Source organism: Macrobrachium rosenbergii, chromosome 44 (genome assembly GCF_040412425.1).
Source record: "Macrobrachium rosenbergii isolate ZJJX-2024 chromosome 44, ASM4041242v1, whole genome shotgun sequence".
Lineage (NCBI taxonomy): Eukaryota > Metazoa > Arthropoda > Malacostraca > Decapoda > Palaemonidae > Macrobrachium > Macrobrachium rosenbergii.
Window position 1 is genome coordinate 28,286,475 of NC_089784.1, and position 21,972 is coordinate 28,308,446.

Here is a 21,972-nt window from a genome sequence, read left to right on the forward strand (position 1 = left end):
TTTCTCTGTACTTTTATAACACATATGGGCATTGTTGTGTGGAATTTTTCTTCATAGTTCAGTTACCTTACAAGTTTGTTTTGTATTAATGCTTATTCAATCTGAATTACAACAATGACGAAAAAATATATGTACTTGATTCTGAAATTGGAAATTTATCATACTTTTTCAGGCACAAAAATGTTAATCTCCATTATGTTTTTAAAAACTATTAGTAACTACAAAAAGTAAAGAAATATTCATAATCACATAATGTCAGTGCATTCTGACCATATATTGGTACTGTTTTTCTTTTAATGATACCAAAATAAAGTAAAATTATTTGGCTTAAAAATGAAACCAACATAAGCAGTCTCTTAAAAACAAAAAATTTACAGCAACCAAAAATAAGAAAATTACTTCCAAGTTTATATGGGGGTAAGCCAGCATGTGTTTTACCACACCAATTTTGGACCCACCACAAAAAAAAAAAGAATATATAAAACTTCAAGGGTTAAGATCCACATTTCTAGTATTGCAAAAAATATATATATACTGTATATATATAACCAATACACAAAGGGTCAATAAGGGAGAATACAATATGGAAAACCACCATATTTTTTTTTACTTTGTTCCTTGTGAAGGAGTCTAAAATGTTACTTTAAAAAGATATTTGGCAACTAAAGAGGACAATGAAAGATCAACATCATGACTGAGCATGAATACAGCTAACATTCCACTTTTATTGCATAAATGACAAGAATGTCAAACTTTCTACTGTGCAAAACTTAAAATACTGTACATTAAACTAGGGCATTGATGATGCCCATCATTTATTGTCAAGACAGACTTAAAAATAATAATAGCTCTTCCCATATTTAATAGCTTACTTTAATAAATAGCTTGCATGGTCTGAATTTTTGTACAATGCTGCACAACCTTCTAATATCAGCTTGCATGCACATCAGTTTTACAACCACTGGCTTGCATTTTAATTCAACCCTTGTTTCTGTGTGCGTTCCAACAACTGTTTACATCAACAATCTTTCAATAATTATCTACAGCCAAAATTGACTAGCTAAAGGTCAGGTATTCTGTACATGAGGATTTGAGACATCACAGTTTGATATAGTGCCTTGGACTGTCCATAGAGCTCTATACATATAACATTAGCAACAATTACTCTGCTGCATAACAAAAACTACATTCACTTATATACATAACACAGTTCTATCTTTAAGACTTAGCCCAATATCACATTTTTGAATCCGGCGTAATTGTAATCACTGGAGGGGGGCTAACAGGTGGGGGACTATTTAGTGGTGGCGACAGACATGGGGAGTCTGAACTTGGGCTTATAACCTCTGATGCATCTTTTGCGAGAGCTCCAACTTCGTCTGAACAAATAATAGTCATAGACTCCAGGTAAGTGCGTGTGTTATTTTCACAATCTTCTAAGAAGTACCTGTAATGTACACGTGCTTCAATGAGATTCTGCTGTGTAATGAGAGGTATCAAAAATGACAACTGAAAAAGTTATTAATAAGATTAAATGTTCACAATAATCATACTGGCTAAACTTTAAAATGAAAAAAGCAGGAAAATTACAGTAATACTATCGAACAATATACAATAATTACATGGTCTCCTGTTATTATTATTATTATCACTATTATTATTATTATTATTTATTCATCATAACCTTGCTAAGTTGGTATTTCTGAGTCTACATCTAGGCTGTAACATGTCCCTTGAGGATCTGACCACTCGAGTCCTGTGTTCTTTGGATTCCAACACTCCTAATTATCCTTGAATTTCTTACCAGATACACCTCAAACACACAGCTCTTTTTTTTTCAACAGCATATTCCTTATTGTAATTTTGTCTCATAAATTAATCTTTATCATCATTAAATACCTGTTTCTTGTAAGTTTATTTCTATTATTACTAAACTTCAATATTACTACAATGAAACTAATTATTATTATTATTATTATTATTATTATTATTATTATTATTATTATCATTATTATAAGTGGACCCTCTTTTAAACATGTGGTGTTGAAGGTGACAGCTGCATTCAGTTTGTATAGAGTTTTCTCAGATTTTCTGAAAACTGATTTTTCTGGGTTACTGCATTCTGCCAGTAATACGCCGATGTTTTCATTCTTGGAGACGAAAGCAGGTTGCAAACTTAGGTAGTTAAATTTCAGATGAATACACTATATCAGTTATGGAGTACAGTATGGTGGTTGGGTACTGAAATCGAGAGTTCATTTTCCGTGGAGTTGTCCTTCTTCAGTGTTGATTGAGGCCATGTTTCACTCAAGCTCCACTGAGCATGATCATGTCAAAAGACAGGAGTAAACTGTCATTTATGGTGAGTCTTGCTCATTATATGTGAGATGGTCAGTAAGGGGTTGAATGTAAGCTGACTGTTGATTGGCTGAGGAGGAAAATTTGCACTGCTGATTGGCTGGCAAGATTTCCTTGTAAGCCAAATATTTATCGTTGATGGTCTCTCTCTTGCAGCTTTGCTGAGCAGTGGGGTTGGTGTGTGATATTCTCTGGTATTACCCGGCAATTATTCTGATTGGTCACCAGGTGGCTCGCAGAATCTCGGACATCATTGTGGGTCTCTCGTTCAGAGTTGTCACTTCTCACAGTGTCTGGCACTGGTCTATCAGTTACACAAGCTATAGGCCACCTAATGCTGGTATGTAGGAGGAACACCTCTTGAGTAATATTTAATATGGGCTTCTCCTCCTGTATTAAGAGTGCTTCTAGCAACCATAGGTGCCTTGGGTCGGAGGAATTTCTGATTACCTCTAATCCCCACTATCGCATTCTTTGTGATGCTAGTATGGTGTGTATCTCTCATGCAGTTTTTTACGGCACCTTCTTGAGCATGACAAGAGAAGGAAGGGGAGCTAGCTACTGTTACAGAACTAAACCATGTAGCTTAAAGAGCTGCATTCTAGGAATGTGCAGCAGAGCATTTCTAATTCATTCTTGTCCTTGGCCTGTACAAGTATGTCATCAAGAGTCACTCGGGCCCTCCTTGAAATATACACAAAGATGGGCCCTTTCTCCACTCATAAAGGCCACCAGTACAGGCAAAAAGATGGTGTTGCGATGGGTTGCCTTTAGGCATGCTTTTCACCAACTTTCATATGGGCACAGTAGAGGACTGGGTTTTTTCCCACATACATAAACGGCGCATATATGCATGTTATATTGACGACACATTTGTGCAGTAGAAGTAGAAATGCTCTGCTGCAAATTCCTAGAATGCAGCTCTTTAAACTACATGATTGAGTTCTGTAACAATGGCCAGCTCCTCTTCCTTGATGTCCTTGTCTGCAACCAATGACGGCCTGAAGACCTCCGTTTACACAAAGAGGACAAACCTCGGCCTCTGCCTTAACGGAGATAGTAAATTTCCTCCAAGATACAAGAACACCACCATAAAAGCCTTCATAAGAAGGGCTTTAATGCACTGCTCTTGGCAAGGCACGCACCAAGAATTAGACCGTATCGCTCAAGTACTTCTAGTAATGGATATTTCAATAAACAAGTCAAGAAAGAAATGAGTACAGCACTGGATTGGCGGCACAACAACCGCGAGCAGCTGCAGCCTGATCCTCAAGAAGTGTTAGATTTTACCATAAGGCGAGGATGCGCTCTAAGTACAATACCTGGGAGACGAATGTACCATTAAGAAGATCATCACAGACAACATTTTCACCACCGACATTGACACGCTGCTGGACCTCCCCATTTATCATCAACACAGCCACACAAGAAACCTGATTATGAAGAACTCAGCCCAACTAACGAGAGATCCTCTTACACAGACTAATGTGGTATACCAACTCAAATGCCCAATCCGTATATGTCCTGGCTCCTATATTGGTATGAACACCATGAAACTGGCAAAGAGGATCTCTTGTCATGTTCAAGAAGGTGCCATAAACAACATGAGTGATGCCCATCATACTGGCATCACAAGGAATGCATTAGTGGGGAATACAGAAGTAATCAGAAAGGCCCCTGGCCCAAGGCGCTCTTACTACAGCAGAAGCCCTTATTAACCCTTAACCCTTAAGGAACGGGCTAAATATATATTAAACATACCCCCCGACTGGGCAAACTTTAAGGCTGGCCAAATTAAGAAAAATACACTTCAATGGAAAGAGGAAGATATGCAAATGCACAAGGTGTAAGAAAAAAATTCAAAAAATTTTTCCCTACCTTCCATGGGAAGTTGAAAGTGACTATTTACAACCCTATGTGGGGCCTCTTTTACAAGAGACTCGTAAAAATACGCTAATTTTACAAAGTTAAACATGTTTTTTTAATGATTTATTTTTATTTTATTTTGTAAAATTATCATTACAACTCACACAATGTCATAACAGATACGAACTAAATTCTGTAACAAATTCTGAGTATATTTGTTGTAAAATATTTACAAGATTTACTGACATGGGGGAGATGCCGTAACTTTTTGTGAGGTATACATGATTTTTAAAATATTTCTTGGCACTTTTCTTTGCAAAATTACAATTATAGCTGACATACTATCAAAAAAGATAAGAACTAAAACCAACAGCAATCCCTGGGTATACTTATGAGCATATAAATAAGAAGACAGCATGGGACAGAAAGGGGCAGTACATTCCCCCATCAAGTCTCAAGGCACGCTGATCCCCCTCTCTCCTGTGCTGAGCTACTACAGTTGCCATAAGTCGTTTATGGACCACTGAAGTGATATCAACATCTTTCCCGCTAAATTCATCCATATCATATGATGAGTAATATTAATACTCATATATAAGTTAGCCCATCCATCACTTAAAACCTGTAGTAGATATTAATATGATTATGCTTGTCCATTAAGGGTTAAGGGATGGGCTAAATACACTGTATATATTAAGCACACCCCCACACCGGGCAAACTTTGAGGTTGGCCAATTTAGGAGAAAAAAAAAAAAAAAAAAAAACTTCAATGGAAAGAGGAAGATATGCAAATGCACATGGTGTATGAAAAAATCTTGAAAATTTTCTGGACCCTCCACAGGAAGTTGAAAGTGAATATTTACAACTCTGTGCAGGGCCTCTTTTCCAAGACACTCGTAAAAATATGCTAATTTTACAGTTTTACATGTTTTTTCTAATAATTTATTTCATTTTATTTTGTAAAATTATAATTACATCTCACACAATACCATAACAGATAAGAACTAAAATCAGTAACAAATTCTGAGTATATTTATTATAAAATATTTACTAGATTTACTGAGATATGGAGATGCAGTAACTTTTCGTGAGGGGTACATTTTTTTCTAATATTACTTTGCAAAATTACAATTATAGATGACATATTATCATAAAAGATAAGAACTAAAAGCTACAGCAATCTCTGTGTATATTTATGAGCAAATATAGGCAATCCCCAGTTATCGGCAGGGGTTCCGTTCCCGACGGCATGACGATAACTGAAAACCGGCAATAACAATGCTGATCCCTGGTTGTCAGCACTGATTACCAGGATCAGCATTGCTGTTAAGTTGGGATCGGCCCCGATAACCAGAGATTGGCGCATATCGGTGCCGAAAATCCAGTTATCCTCGTCGCTAGACAAGCACCATAAAACCAGATCGCTGATAACCAGGGACTGCCCGTAAATAAAAAGATGTCATGGGCTAGAGAGGGGCAATATATTCCCCCATCAAGTCTCAAGGCACACTGATCCCCCTCTGTCCTGTGCTGAGTTATGATCATGCCCATCCATTACAGGTTAAATACCACTCAAGAGGTGTTCCTCCTACATACTAGCATTAGGCAGACCATTGCTCATGTAACTGATAGACTGGCACCAGACACCATGAGAAGCAACAGTCCCAAATGAGAAACCCACAATAATGTCCAAGATTCTGCTAGCCGCCAAATGACCAATCAGAATAATCACTGGGTAATACCAGAGAATGACGTCACACACCAACCCCACTGGTCAGCAAGGCTGCAGCAGCAAGACCATCAATGATAAGTTTTTGGCTTACAAGGTAATCTCACCAGCCACGGAAGATGAACTCTCGATTTCAGTAACCATTGTACTCTGTAACTGATAAGTGTACTCGTCTGAAATAAAATTACCTAAGTTTGCAACCTGCTTTCCTCCCCAAGAAAGAAAAACATCAGTGAATTACTGGCAGAATGCGGTAACCCAGAAAAATCAATCATCAGAAAAATTGAGAAAAGTCTATACAAACTGAATGCTGCTGATGCAGCTATCACATTCAACACCACATTATTATTATTATTATATACAGTAATCACACTTTTTCTCATCAGATCTTCATGAAATTTGGCAGAATAGTACTCTATGCTTCCCATATTATTTAGCCCAAATAGTTATTACATAGGCATATGTTATCATTACCATTATTATAAATACAGTATCCAACAGAATTGCATCTTGGCAGACTATGGATCCTGACACTGTAAGCGAGCAGTGTGCACAAGTTCTTGGGGGCTCAGGTACAAAAGGCACTAATGTAGGTTTCCTTTTAAATAGAGGCTTTGAAACTTTTCCAAGCATGGTACATTTTAGGAGCAGTCAGATTAATAATCACCATGATTACTATAAACAGGCATACCGGTAGTTTTCTTATATCCCTTGCTGTAAATTTATGTTTTGCACTATAATGCTTAATACAAGGTCAAATTGAAGCCGAATATTTTCACGTTATTGAAGTACATACACAAATTGGAAAACAACAAACGTAAAAGGTCAAAATGATGATTAGAATTAGCCAGAAATTTTATACAGATGACATCATTGGATGTCATTGGAATCTCAATGGTTGAGAGTACGATGAATTCAACTGATGTTAAATGGTATCTTGATAGGTTGATCAACTTCTTTTATATATCAACAAATGTTTCTGGCACTGTTCCAGGACATAAAATGGATCACAAGTAAAATGATGAGGTTTAGACATTGCATGGACCCCCCCTTATTTAAAGGATATGAATGGTCCTCCTTGTTTTCTTAATATTCAAACTTTGACCCAAGTACCTGGTTCATCTCACTTTTAGATATTCATCAGCCACAACAAACACACTGTATGTATCACTACACATCACTAATACATAGACCTATAACATTAAATTCTCAGCCTCAAGAAAACTCACTGGAAGCGTCCACAAAATACAAATGTATATGTGAAAGAAAAAACAGAGCCAAGAAAAGATAAATATAAAGAAATCAAAATCAACACAACATAAGTAGATAAATGAAAAAGAATATTTAGAAGATGAACACTGAATAAAATACATTTCAAAACTCCAAAAGTAAACAGATCAAAATGGTGGAGCCGGTCAAGAACACCTGGAAAAAGTAACATCAAAGACAGTCACATAATCCGGGTGGGAACAATAATGATGGGTTAACAATTCCAAACTAAAAAGAAAGCAGTAAGTAAGATTAATATCTGATGGTTAACAATCTAAAAGTAAAAAGAAAACTAGGGAGAAAGGAAATCATTAAGAACGTAATTGTTTGATAATCATTTGCAACTTTTTTTTTTCTAAATACTGTCAAACACCTGACAACATCAAAACAAAGCCAAAACTTGCATCTGAGAATATCAAGAAGGGGATCTCCTACTCAAACTGAAAAACTGTGGTTAAAAGGATATAGAATAGTCCACATTGTGAAAACTTGTTCATGTGGCCCTTGTCTAGCATGCAGCTAAAAGTGACACCCAGAATGACCAAGCAGCTACAGCAACAACTCTGACAGTTCCATTAACTATGCACAATATTAGAACTGAATTTGGAGCACCCCACCTATCTTGAGAAAGTATGAAATCATTTTAAAAAGTTAATTATTTCACAAAAAATCTGTAAGAGGCTGATCTCTACAAACAACCATAAGATAAATCGATATCTCCCTACAACCACAGAGTGCATAATAAACAACTGCTAAAATAGGTATGTTATTCTAAATATGATACTAACCTGTAATTCACCATAATACCACAGGAATTACTAAGGCCACGAGGAGAACGGTCAGCTAACCAATTGATGCGCCACAGAACAGCCCCGTTCTTCAAGTGGAAATTTGCTGAAAAGACCAGTCATCAGAATACTTTTTACTCAGTACTTCAAATTATGCTAATTAAATATTGAATTTCCTTATTTGGAACATGTCAAATTTCTGGAAAAATATGTATGCAATACTTTCACTATAATTTTTTAATTTCATACTGGATTTTAATTATGTGTTGTTAATTTCCTTCCTAGCCTGCATATCCACTAAAACTATATACAGTAGTTATGATAAGGCGTGAACATGGTACCCTGCTTTGAACTTAACTGCACAAATGAATAGATTTCCTTTGAAGAATAGCAAGATGCCACAGACATTATTGAGATGCATGATGCAAAAAAACTCAAAGAAAATGATAAGAGCTAAATTGGTAAACAAACAGTAAATCACAAATCTTGGCAATACGAAAATCCCTTTCAAAATTGTTTTAGGATTCCTCATAAAAAAATGGACTAATCCACAAGTTCTCTGGTTAGTGTGCCAATAAAATATGGTACTCATATCAGCCTCATTTTACTCACCAACACTGTCTAATGCGTACGACCGTCTTTTTTCTCTATAAAGATAGTATGCACATAATCTCATAAGAGGTGTTTCTAGGCCACTGACGAGGTCACTATCATCTATCCAACCATTTGTTGTAAAAAGCTTCTTTAAGCGGTCATACACTTCAGACTCCGAATTAACCTCCAGAAAAATCTGAAGTGCATTAACTTCTGTTGCTGTGAATACCCGAAGGTCTCCTGGAATCATAAATGCCATGAATATACATCAATTACCTAGTTTGGTCAGCATCGTGAAACCTCAAGATCATTTACAACTTTCCAATACCAACATCGTTGGTCGAAAGTAATAACTTAGCCCAGTGAATGGAGACTACTTTGAATAAACACCTCCTTCTTCATAAAGTTTTAGTATTTATATTCAAGAACTGCATTTCAAAATGTTAGTGCTCTTAAAATTATTATTAATGTTTAAAGAAGACAGCACTGCACACCACTAAAGAGCAACAATAAACAACCTTAAAGTCCTTGTGCAGTTCAAAAATCTACCTATAAAATCATTAAATTTTATGAAAACTGTATATCAGTAATTCTTTAAGTTTGGTAGCTCCTGTTATAAAACCTAAATTTAAATTTCTTCAGCATGCCAAGGTAACAAACTTTCAACTTTCTTGATGTGAAATTTGGCAGTCATCATACTACATGGCAATAAGCTTACCTCTTTGTGCTCTTGCAAGCATTCCAGTGAGCCATTTTGCAAAACCAGGAATTGGGGATAGAGTAGAAAATTTGGTCATATATGGGAACTCGGCCTTTAGTTCTCTAACTACTCGCTTTATGAGGTAATTTCCAAGCTCTATTCCCTGAAAAGGAAGAATAAGTGACATAAAATACCAGATCAAAATTATATTCTTCACAATATGACCTTTAACATACATAGACTTTTTGTCTATTCATCTCATCAATATTCACAGTCCAAAGTTACTGCATGACACATTGTAACAGTACTAAATCCCATATGCCATGCCACTTTGGACCCACCTATAAGGCTTTGTCTATTACTTTTGCTGTTTTCACTACCAGTCAAATCTTTTGCTGTTTTCACTACCAGTCAAACTCCTGAAAACATTCCCTGCCCTAGTTTCAGCCTAACTCAAGAAAAAATCCTTTGAGAAAACCATAGGAATGTTGGGAAACTTGGCAGTGGTTTGACTAAATTACCTTACACCCTGTGATAATAAAAATATTTTCTTACTAAAATTCTCTTTGCTGATACTCAGCCACCCAGTGACACTATCCCTGTCCATTTCAAAATTTATCACTGCAATTTATGCAGTAATTCCATTCCTGTTACTAGCATAGCAACTACTCAGTGATCTGGTTAAACTATCTAATAATACAATAATGTCAAATATATATAATAACCATGAATCATACAACAGTGACCGAGGACAAAATTTGTCAGAAAATTCTTCCAAACTGTCTATATTCTTTGCTCTAATCATTATTTTTAACCATCCATACTTCAACACTGGCTACATTGCACTTACCACATATTACAAGAAATGGTAACATTTTACACACACTGATGTGGTAGATAATGAAAACCTCTCATGGCTATTTGTACGGAATAAATCAAAATTCAATATATGTCCTGATTTCCACAAAAATGCAGCCAATATTTCTTATACAGAACCTGTAATAGATTTTCTTTAACGCTACTATTTCTACAAAATTTCTTCAACTTTTAAGAGTTCTCATAATTCTCTTGCATCCGTACCTTCGTCCAGTGCCTATATATTACCAATTCCATCCTCCAAATAACTATGGTATTTGGAAAGTCATATGGAAGTTGAGAGCTTTAGACTATTCAGAGCAAGCCATCATGTGGTTATCTCCTAATTTCCTGTGGATTGATTATTATTTGTTAAGCATTTTATCAGCAAGCTCATGATCTCAGTGACTTGGGGTTAAGAAAGGCAATACAGTAATGTTATTTTAAAGAACCATTCAAAATCACCTTTCTTTTACTCACTAGTGTAACTGCTTTTTTAAAGATATATTTGTTTACAAGCGAATGCCCTTTCAGGCTTGATTCATGTGAAGAAGAAGAAGAAGAAGAAGAAGAAGAAGAAGAAGAAGAAGAAGAAGAAGAAGAAGAAGAAGAAGAAGAAGAAGAAGAAGAAGATTCTTGTGTATAAATTGTTTTCTTGTAAATATTTACATATTACTTGAATCTTGAGTACTTCCTAACTGTGACCCTTTTTCAAGAGATGTGAAGGTGGTCAGGCTAGTTCAAGGCCCAACAATCTTCTGGAACTACTTCTCCCTGTGCTGTCATTTATATAATGGCTGTCCTGGTTTCTATTCTCTTGAGAGTTGTTAATCCCCGCCTCGGTCTGATATCCTGACCTGATGGTCAGTGGGATTAACCCTTGTGGTGCGTGGGTGGTCACCATCGGCCTGTTGGGCGGGACACCTAACCTCCAGGTCAGACGGGTCGATCTTAGCTTCTTTTAATGTTAAAGCTCAGTTTATGGGATCTTCTGAGGTAAATCCTTTGTTTCCTACTATCACTTTAATCTCTCTGATGAGTGCCCCTTCCACTACCCTCCTATGACTGATGTTATTGCTTTTGTATATAAGCCTACTGTTTTTAAAATCCATCCTATGGTCCTTTTCCCAATGCCTAGCTATAGCACTCCCCTGTGAGTTGAGCTGTACTGCCCTTCTGTGTTCTTGGATTCTAGTCCTTATTCCCCTACCTGTTTCACCTACATATTTGTCTCCACAATTGTTGCAATTAATTATGTATACCCCCCTATATCATCTGCATTACCGTCTTCTCCTTCCAATTTATTTTTACATACTTTGTTTTTAACGGTGCTGTCAAAGGTCTACACAAATTTATATTTAATTTCTTTCATTTTTTATGTAATTTGTTTCATTTTAGGCATATAAGGGAGGGCAACTATTTTCTTGTTTTCTGTATTCTGCATTTTCCCTGTAAAAAATCCTCCTAGCTTTGTTGAGTGCCCTTTTTCTGAACCATTCCGGGTATGCTAATGTATCAAAGCTTTTATCAATGGGTTTCTCTTTCCATCTTCAGAAGAAAACTGAAAGAAGTTTTTGTTTGGTTAATAATAATATTAATAACAACAACAACAACAACAACAACAACAATAATAATAATAATAATAATAATAATAATAATAATAATAATAATAATAATAATAATAATAATAATAATCAAAACACATAAAGGTTAACAAATTTAGTGTGGGGTTCCGGGTTGCATCCTGCCTGCTTAGGAGTCCATTGCTTTTCTCACTATGTGCACTGCTTCTAGCAGCACACTCTTCTGCATCTAGTTTTTCCAGTATTTAGTGATGATCATGCTTCCACATCATTCACAGTGTTGGCAAGGACATACAAGGTCCCAAATTTCAAACTACTTTGCATCAAAGTATACAGTCAAAACTGTAGCATCCAGCTTATGTGATGGTATAGGGGTAGCGGTGGTTTATATTTCCTTCCACAGAGTACAACTATAATGGTGTGAGGTAAGCTAATGTTTTAGAGAATGAACTGGTTCCCTATAAGGCACTATTAGGTATGCGAGCCTTTATGCAAGATGGAGCACCTTGCCACCAATCACAAGACACCAATGAGGTATTAAAGGAACAAGATATCCAAAGGTTAGAATAGCCTGGCAATTCACCGTACTTAAATCCTATGGAAAGTTCCTGGGCTTACACGAAATCACGACTGAATGCCATGGAAGGAGAAAAAACATGTGCCCAAGTTAATGGATGCTATTCAGAGGTCTTCATTTAAAGTTTGATGACCAATATTTCAAAGACTTGTCTCATTCTATACCAAAAAGAATAAAAGAAGTACTTGAAAATCATGGAGAAATGTCATAATATTGAATAATGTAAACTGCAGGAGCAAACTCTGTTCTTTTTATTTCCATATTCTAATAACAATAATCTGATTTTATTCCTATCACGTTGGTGTTAAAAGTTTTCTTGTGGTGACTGTATGTACATAAACACCTTTGCTCATACAAAACCTGTGCTGATACACCCTACTACTGTGTGTCATAGAGGACAATCTTAAATTACTGTGATAACAAGGATTCCATTATATTCCCTATCAAAAAAAATTTCTTTCTGGAACTCACGACTTACCTGGAGACCTTTCTGTGTTGAGGTGATTGAGTAAAAGATAGCAGTGTTAATAGAGGACGGATCTTCACTATTCTTGCTCATACTGTGTTCATCTGCAAGGATATACAAAACAACTTGTTCAGAAGGTACAAAACAATAAACATTTATTTTCTTTTACATTAGAATAGAGCATACTCTCATTCTACAGATGCACAGTAATGGCCCTTCTCTCCAAAACAAGCAATGTTACATATTATTTTCATAACCTAATACTACAGCTATCAAACATTACTACTCATGGTGTACAAAGCTTATACCGTCTACCAATCCTCTCCTCACCACACCTCTATAATTTCAAGTTTGAAAGCCAAATGCTTACCAGATGGCAGGGGAAGCAGTATTCTCCTGCTAGGAAAGCTACAAGTCCTTACACACAACACTGTGTTCATCAGGATGTGAGAAAAGTAGCATCGATAGGATGATACTTTGAATACACATAGTAGATTTGTATGAAAGCAATTATTTTTCTATAAATACAGTATACTTAAATTTGTTTCACAACAAATTTACTACTAAATTTATGAGGGATGGATTGTGTTGCTAAAGAAAACCCTAACCTGACTGAGACCTGTAAGATCTGCCTGTGAGTACCTAGAATTGATACATATATCAGAGGCCATAGCTCCAAAGGATAAATGGGGAGTTAAGCTCAAGAGTTAAACACAGCAATATTTGACGAAAATCAAGTGGTCTCAATTTGAAAACTCCGAGTTAACCTGAGTCCTTTTGCTTAAGACCTGTCAGAGAATCATGTAAAAAAAAAAAAGAGGCTGGTGTTGCCAAGGGTACTCCTAGGAGTGATTTATGAAATGAGGGATGAATATGAGTCAAAACTAGAGCTTTTAAAATTGTCTGAAATTTAATTTTCAATTTTATTCAATAATACAGGAATGCAGCTTCACTTCAAGAATGCTTGTTCAATGGAGTCTTACTACTGTCATTGCTAGCTATGTTGAATTAGTTCTATGGCATTTATTTCCTCTTCACAATATTTTTGTAAGCAAAGATTTCTTCAATAAGGTTTCCTTCTACTTTCTTTTGCCTTGAAGAAACCATTAATTTCCTTAGTTTTTGACTGTTATGACCACTTTCTCAAAAATATATCTAACACAACTTTTGTCAGGCAGCATGTTTGCAGTTCTTAAAAATATAGCTACTACATCATTTATCAGAGGCAGCATGTTCTTCTGCAGTTTCCATAATTGTATGTAACACATTTTGTCGAAGGCAGCATGTTTTCTTTTGGTTAACATACTTACAAAAATTTCAAGGTCTACATACTCCTGGCTTGACTTTTGTTTTGTTTTGGCAAGATGTATTTATGTGGCCATATGCTTGACAATGAAAACTTGTCAAGGGAATGGAATATATAGCCTGCCTTTAACCTTGTGCCATGCTGCTGGTACTGTCTCAAGGAGCCCGAACCTGACAACATTTTGGCTTTTAAATTCTTTTAGCACTTTTTTTCTAAAAAAAACTATTAATTCTTTAGAGTAAATGGTACCTGTACTAAGACAAGGTTTTATGAGGTTTACAGTAGCTTTGTTACCACTCACTGTCTCTACGTCTTTTAATCTATTGCTGTCAGATGATGATTTTACCTCTGTAGTACCTAAAACAGTGCCAACCTAAAACCTTGAGGCAAAACTGATGCTTCTATAGCTCCTTTGCTTCCCCTTTTCAATTTTTCCTCTTCCTTCCAATCCCCAACAGGTTTGAACTTGGCAAGGTATAAAAGGGCCATTATTGCTAGTAATGAGCCTCCTGTTTTATCTAGCATTATACTATCTTCAGATGTGCATCAAGTTGTCAACTGTGCCAGGGTAACATCATGTTGCCCTTCAGTACTAGGTCAATTTCTGAATTTCCCATCTAAAAATACATCTGCTTGAAAAAGTTTAAATGATACCACATATACTTTTCATGAACTTCAATTCTCTATCAATGACAAATTAAGCACTGATAGGGGTCATAACAATTACTATCAAAATGTCCCCTGCATACCCTTGCCCAAACAGATGGCAACAACTATATCTAGGTGAATCCAGTATGGGCTACACATGTCTGATGAGACTAAGAGCATTACATAATAAAAATCTGCCCTCTAATTATCCTGGTGAGCAAACCAGACAGAATGTTGAGAACAATCCTTCCCCCTAAAATTCACAGGCCAGTTACTTGTGGTAATCCTGCCTTTAGGATACCAATATTACAAGCACATATTGATACCTCTCAGATCTAAAAAGTAGAAAGTGGTTGATAAGAATACTGTACCACATTTCCTGCTCTTGGCTTCAAAACTAAACTTCAATCCCAACAATGGCATTCATTCTTGATAATCAAGACTCTGGAAAGAGGGAGTATGTAGGTAAGCAAGGGACAAAATAATTTACATGTGTAATAGGGGGGCCAACTCTACAGCTCAACTAAGAAATAATTAAATAAGATGAACAGCAATACAGTATGTACCCCATAATCGTGGGGGTTAGGGACTACAACCACCCTCGTTAAGAAAGAATTCGCGTTAAGTTGGTATCCCCCTCTACAAATGCTTATAACTGCCTATTTTAATAGCTCAAACACCAAATATACCTGAAACTATCATCCTAAAACCCTTTCAATATAATTTCAAAGTCATCTTACAACCTTACCCTTAAAAATATATTGCTTATAGCTATGTGAGAAAACTATACTCAAGTTCCACCTATATTCAAGCACAGCCATTTTCTCTCATATAATAATACAGTACACATGGATTCTGTGAGTGAAATAAAGTTTTATTAAAGGATGTGTATACTGAGAGAGAGAGAGAGAGAGAGAGAGAGAGAGAGAGAGAGAGAGAGAGAGAGAGAGAGAGAGAGAGAGAGAGCTGATATTATGTTTACATCAGTAAAAATAAATACAAATGTTGGTACGATCTTTTTTTTATACATATTACAATGATAATATAGATCAATATAATACAGTATAAATGGATTCTGTGGGTGAAATGTTTTATTGATATTTTGCTGTGCATTTTCATTAAAGGATATGCATACTGAGAGAGAGAGAGAGAGAGAGAGAGAGAGAGAGAGAGAGAGAGAGAGAGAGAGAGAGAGAGAGAGAGAGAGAGAGAGAGAGAAACTGATATTGTTTACATCAGTAAAACAAATACAAATGTCGATACGATTGGTGTTTTATACATATTACGATGATAATAGATCAATATAATAATGCAGTACAAATGGATTCTGTAAGTAAAATAACATTTTATTGATATTTTGATGTGTTTTTTTATTAAGGATATGTATGTATATTGTGAGAGAGAGAGAGAGAGAGAGAGAGAGAGAGAGAGAGAGAGAGAGAGAGAGAGAGAGAGAGAGAGAGAGAGAGAGAGGTTGAACTGAGGTGTTTACATTGGTAAGATGTTTTGTGATGTTGCAGGATTTTATTTTAGCATTTTATTGATCATTTTGCTGCGTTTACATTAATATTAACATCTGAAAATTAGTAAATAATTTTTTATCATAAAAAATGTATTTAGTCATGAAAATAAAATGAAAATACAGTAATTAGTGAATATTGCTCTACAAAAAAATTCGTGAATTAGTAAATTTTCCGCGATATATTTAAAGATAAGTTCCACAGAAAAACTTGCGATTAACTGAAGGCGCGATTGCTGATCCACCATCCAGCGGGGACCCACTGTATAGTGAAACACTAATAAAATTAGAAATAATAACAACAAAGATGGAAAGAAAAGTGCTGGCTACCAGCTAAACCAAAACCAAGGAGACAAGGCCAGGTGAGACTACATAAGAAAGGGAAAGCCACCAGGCATCAAACCTAGCTACTAGCTCCCATGCATTCCCCTCAATCATTGAAAGTCCTTAGCTCTATCTATCAGTGTTTATCGAAGACAAGTAATGATAACACTCTGTACACTATCACTTAAGCACAAAATATTCTTTAAGGGAAGTTTTTACTTGCATACTATTCAAGGAAAAAAATCTTAGCTACAATGAGCTGTAGACACAGCCACAAGATTTTATGAAATGTTCAGAAACAGAAGAATATGAAGACAATACAAACTCACCAAATGAAGAACTTTTTGAGCCCTGTAATATATTTTTCATAGATCTGCAAATTTCATCGGTGAGGTAAATATGTAAGACAACTAATGGTTCATCTGGCATACAGGAATGTGTGAATATAAAGCACCTTCTGTATGGCCCTACACGACGCTTCAAATCAGCCCAGTTGCGTACTGGATGAACTGCCTCATACTCCGAAACCTGCCATAAAAAAAAATTGATTAAAATAACAGTAAGGCATATACACTCATGAAAACTATAAAAAACATTAAGAAATGAAAATTTTAGTAACTGTAGAAAGATTTTGTCAGAGAAAGAAAAGGTTCTACGGTCAACAGTGACACTTGAACCACAGCAATAAAAAAATCTAATTTCTACAAACAGCCTTTTATATAATGTACTGAATATTTTAAAGACTTTTTAGTGTGAAAGAAAGGAGATGCACAGCTGAATGATATGAGTAGAAAGGGTTAGAGTAAGTTTGAGAACGCTTGTGGAAATAACTATTGAGGATGTTAAAAGGGCAATGACGAGGTTATAGGATGGAAAGACACCAGTGATGTAATTACTGGTGAGACAATGCGTTACAGTGGTGAAAGCATGACTGTGGTTGAAAAAGGTATGTAAGGTATACCTGGATGAAGGAAACATGATATTTTCATAATATAATTAATTTCACATATTGTATACTTACCTAGTAATTACATAGCTAACGTTTCTACTTCAGCAGCAGCCTTTTTAAAAATTCGCGGTAGCGACTCTATTGTTTTGTGTAGGTGACGAGCCCCACCCACTATCAAGTAACACGAGAAACAACCTGGACAATAAGCTCACTTTGTTTGTGCCCTTATGTCCATAAGAGGGGAGGAGGGCAGGCTCCAATTCTGTAATACTTGGTAAGTATATATGAAACTTAATTTTATTATGAAAATATAATTTTCATATAAGTAACTTACCAAATAATTACATAGCTGAATCCCACATTAAATGAAGGTGGGATACATGGGCATATTCTAATCCAAAACATTAAAGCATGGTAATGACTTTGAAATAGAAAATTTGGCCACTGTTGTTTCCTTACCTGATAAGATAGCTACCGCAGGTGTATACTGCCTCTTGTTGGTGCTCAGCTTAACCTGTAGTGGGGTGGCGGTTGAGCAGTGGCGCCTCTACTTCAGTGGGAGCTTTGCAGTGGAGGATAGCCTGATGGCCAGCAAAGCATACAAAAGTGCCCTTGCCCTGGGTGCAGTATCAAATTAAAAACAACCAGATAATGCCACATCAACCCATCCACTAGGACTGGTCAGTACCCCATGCCAGGCCACTGATAACAGTCCCAAGGTGCTGCAATTATCAAACACTGTTTCCACTTCCTTTAAATAGTGAAACACAAAAATAGATTTGCACTTCCAGTAGGTAGACTGAAGAATGGAAGATACGGATATATTGTGCCCGAAAGCTAAATGAGTAGATACTGCTCTGACATCATGACCTTCCACTTTAAAAGTAAGCAAAATGTCCTCCTGAATCCATGAAATGTGCCTCAGAAATTAAGTCCCTCAGGAAGAATGAAAATGCATTCCTAGTTAGAGGAAGAGAGGGGTTCTTAACTGAACACCAGAGGTTACTGGATGGACCCCTCATCTTTTCAGCCCTGATCAGGTAATACCTCAGAGCTCTGACAGGACAAAGTACGCTCTCTTCTTCCTCGGAGCCAAGGATGTCCATTAAGTTCTTAATGGTAAAAGAACGTGGCCAGGGCTTGGACGGGTCCTATTTCTTGGCTAAAAAAAAACCTAGGGTAAAGAAGCAAAGTGTGTCTCCTCGGGAAAAACCTACCCTTTTAACGATGGCTTGAATTTCACTAATACGTTTAGCAGGCTAAAGCAACAAGGATGAGTATCTTACATGTGAGGTTCCTCAGAGAGGTGGAATGAACAGGTTCAAAAGCAGGACCTGTCAGACACTTCAATACTACGTCCAGGTTCCAAGAGACCAGATCGTCCTTCCTCTGCTTGGACATATCAAAGGACTTGATGAGGTCAGTAAGATCCGAGTTTGACAATAGATCCAGGCCTCTATGTTTAAAAACTGAGCTATGCTTTAATGGTGGAAGAAGACAAATTTCTGGAGCTCTTCAAATATCAGAGGAAATCAGCAATCTGTGATATAGATGTCTCAGAATAAGAGACATTATGGTTGGTGCACCATCGACAGAAGACTGCCCACTTAGCCTGGTAGACGAGGCTAGAAGAGTTATGCCTGCATCGTGCAATAGCCTCTGCAGCTCCCCTTGAAAAGCCTTTTGGTCTGACAAGGTTGCTGACAGTCTGAAGCCTGTCAGAGCAAAAGCGGACAACCCTTGGTGATGTCTCCTTAAGTGGGGCTGTTTGAGTAAACGCAGCTTTTGGGGAAGAAGTCTCGGAAAATCCACCAATAGCCGTAGAATGACCGGGAACCACGCCTTCAAGGGCCAAAACGGGGCTATGAGGGTCATAGTTATGTAGTGATGAAGCTCTTCGTTGGATGAGTCGGTAGAACTGTGGACTGGCACTCACTGGGCCAGAGTTCGAGTCCCCGGCCGGCTGATGAAGAGTTAGAGGAATTTATTTCTGGTGATAGAAATTCATTTCTCGCTATAATGTGGTTCGGATTCCACAATAAGCTGTAGGTCCCGTTGCTAAGTAACCAATTGGTTCTTAGCCATGTAAAATAAGTCTAATCCTTCGGGCCAGCCCTAGGAGAGCTGTTAATCAGCTCAGTGGTCTGGTAAAACTAAGGTATACTTAATTTAAGTAGTGAGGAGTTTGAAATTTGTTTATCACCTCCCTGACCATGCTGAAGGGTGGAAAGGCGTAAAGATCCAGATTGGACCAGTTGGACCAGTCTTCCAGCATGGCGTCTATTGCCCATGCAAGAGGGTCCAGGGCTGGAGTGCAAAAGAGAGGAAGGTGATGGTTCCTGGAGGTGGCAAACAGGTCTAATGTTGGCCTACACCACAGTTTCCAAAGACCCAGACAGACCAAGGTATCCAGAGTTCATTCAGTAGGAAGGACCTGCTTCTGATGGCTTAGCTCGTCTGCCAAAACATTTAATTTCTCTGGATAAACCGGGTGACCAGTTACTTGATTTTGATCCGCCCACAGAAGTAGATCTCTTGCTGCCTGGTAGAGAGAGAAGGAATGAGTGCCGCCTCGTTTCTGGATATAGGCTAAGGCCGTGGTATTGTCCGCATGCACTACTACTGTCTTGTTGTGGACTATGTTCAAAAGATATACAGAAGGCCTAGATGAACCACCTTCAGTCTCTGACATTTATCTGTAGACTTTGTTGCTCTGGGGTCCATGTACAGTCCTGGATACGTCCTGATTCTCCAGTAAGGCTCTCCAGCCTATGTCCAAGGCATCTAATTACAAGTCTAGGTCAGGGCTCAGAGGTTGAAGGGACTTCCCTTCTAATAGTCTTTCTTCAGACAGCCACTGCAGGTCTGATTTTATATCAGGGGTGATCGGAAACATGTAGGAGTCCAGTTGTGTTTTCCTGCCCCAGTTGACCTTTAAAAAGAATTGAAGAACTCTCATGTGCAATCTGCCTAGCTTGACAAATGTCTCGATGGATGCTAAAGCCCCCAGAAGGCTCATCAACTGTTGAGCTGAGCAGGACAAGAGGGCTAGAAAACTGGACTGTCTGAAGGCAGCTGGAAATTCTCTTGGGAGACAGAAAAGCCTGAAAAGTCAGAGAGCTAAGAGCCATCCCCAAATAAAGAATCTCTTGCGACCGGGTTAACTGGGACTTCTGGAAATTGATGAGAAGACCCAGTTCCTGGGTGAGGAGAAGAATTTTGTGCAAGCACTTTTCCTTTGACAGGGATCGAAGTAGCCAGTCATCCAAATACAGACTGTTGTTAGTCCATATTAGATGGAGCCATTTTGTGAGAGCAGTAAGGGCTTGGGTGAACACTTGAGGGCTGCTGCTGGAGTGGAGAGGTCATTTTAGGAGCAAAGGAAGTCAAATCCTCATTTTAGGAGCAAAGGAAGTCAAATCCTTGGGACATTTGGAGGATTGTGCCAACAAATCCTGCATCGACTTCTTTTGCAAATCAGACGCAATTTCCGTAACCGTGTCTTGAGGGAAGAGGTGGTGTTGGTCCAGAGGCGAAAAAAACAGAGCCGACTTCTGTGTTTGTGTGACAGAAAAAGAAAAAGGAGAGGCAAGATCTAGAGAGCCATCCCTAATGGCCATGTCCATGCAGGACAGGACTCCCAGCCAGTCTGAGGCGATATCTGACGATAATTCTTGAAAATCTTCAATCTTCTTGGCCAATGTAGCTGAAAGCCAATCTCCAATCTCCTTTAGAGCCTTCTTGGAAGATGAAGAACGTACCATCTTGGGGAGCCTAGTCCTGTCATCCAGATGAGACCTCAACAAAAAAGTTGAGGCAGGCGAGGCCAGGGCAGCTGGGGCGAAAAAGCGGGGAAAATTTGCCAACAGTTACTGCAGAAGAGCTGCATAGACAGACGGAGAGGAAGGTTCTTGATTGACCTCCTCCTCTGCTGAGGAGACCGGAGACAGGGTAGCATCAAGAGAAGTCTTGAAAGCAGAGGGAGCTTTCTTCGGCAAGCTCATAATCTCAGCCAATTGTTGCTTAATGGGAGCCCACGAAGGTTTGTCTTGAACTAAAGGTGAAGGCGACAGAGACCGTGGTCCCTAAGCAGACTGAAGAGTAGCAACATGTCTGGGAGCGGGCACTTGGCACTCAGAGGCAGGTAATGGGTACTGAAGAGTTGGCGCCGGGTGCTCAGGTGGTGCTGAGTGTTCAGAAAGTGGCACCGAGTGCTTGAGAGGAGCAAGGTGTTGAGACACTGACGTGGAGCACCTGAGAGAGTTCGAAGGTGGTTGGGGGCCAGGTGAAGATGCTCAGCAGTTGGGTGCTCAGGATAGAAAGCCTCTGGACTGTCCCATGTTGAAAGTAGAGGATGCTGGACCTGGGCAGGGACAGAAGGGTCCACAGTGTAACTACAAGAAGGCTGTGGGTTGAAAAGCTAGTCTTCTTAAACTGCTTA

General features: G+C 37.9%; 1 protein-coding gene across 5 annotated transcripts in view; it reads right to left on the reverse strand.

The window, feature by feature from the left end:
- Positions 1 to 688: 688 nt before the first annotated feature.
- The window catches only part of LOC136829462 (malonyl-CoA decarboxylase, mitochondrial-like), a 39,218-nt gene continuing 17,934 nt past the window's right edge, over positions 689 to 21,972 (reverse strand). For all 5 annotated transcript variants that reach the window (XM_067088162.1, XM_067088159.1, XM_067088165.1 and 2 more), the window contains 6 exons: positions 16,912 to 17,110; positions 12,798 to 12,889; positions 9,323 to 9,467; positions 8,623 to 8,844; positions 8,011 to 8,116; positions 689 to 1,447 (listed from right to left, as the gene is read on the reverse strand). In XM_067088162.1, coding sequence (XP_066944263.1) covers positions 1,237 to 1,447; positions 8,011 to 8,116; positions 8,623 to 8,844; positions 9,323 to 9,467; positions 12,798 to 12,889; positions 16,912 to 17,110 — 975 coding nt within the window. In that variant the 3' untranslated portion in view covers positions 689 to 1,236. The remainder of the gene's footprint in view (positions 1,448 to 8,010; positions 8,117 to 8,622; positions 8,845 to 9,322; positions 9,468 to 12,797; positions 12,890 to 16,911; positions 17,111 to 21,972) is intronic.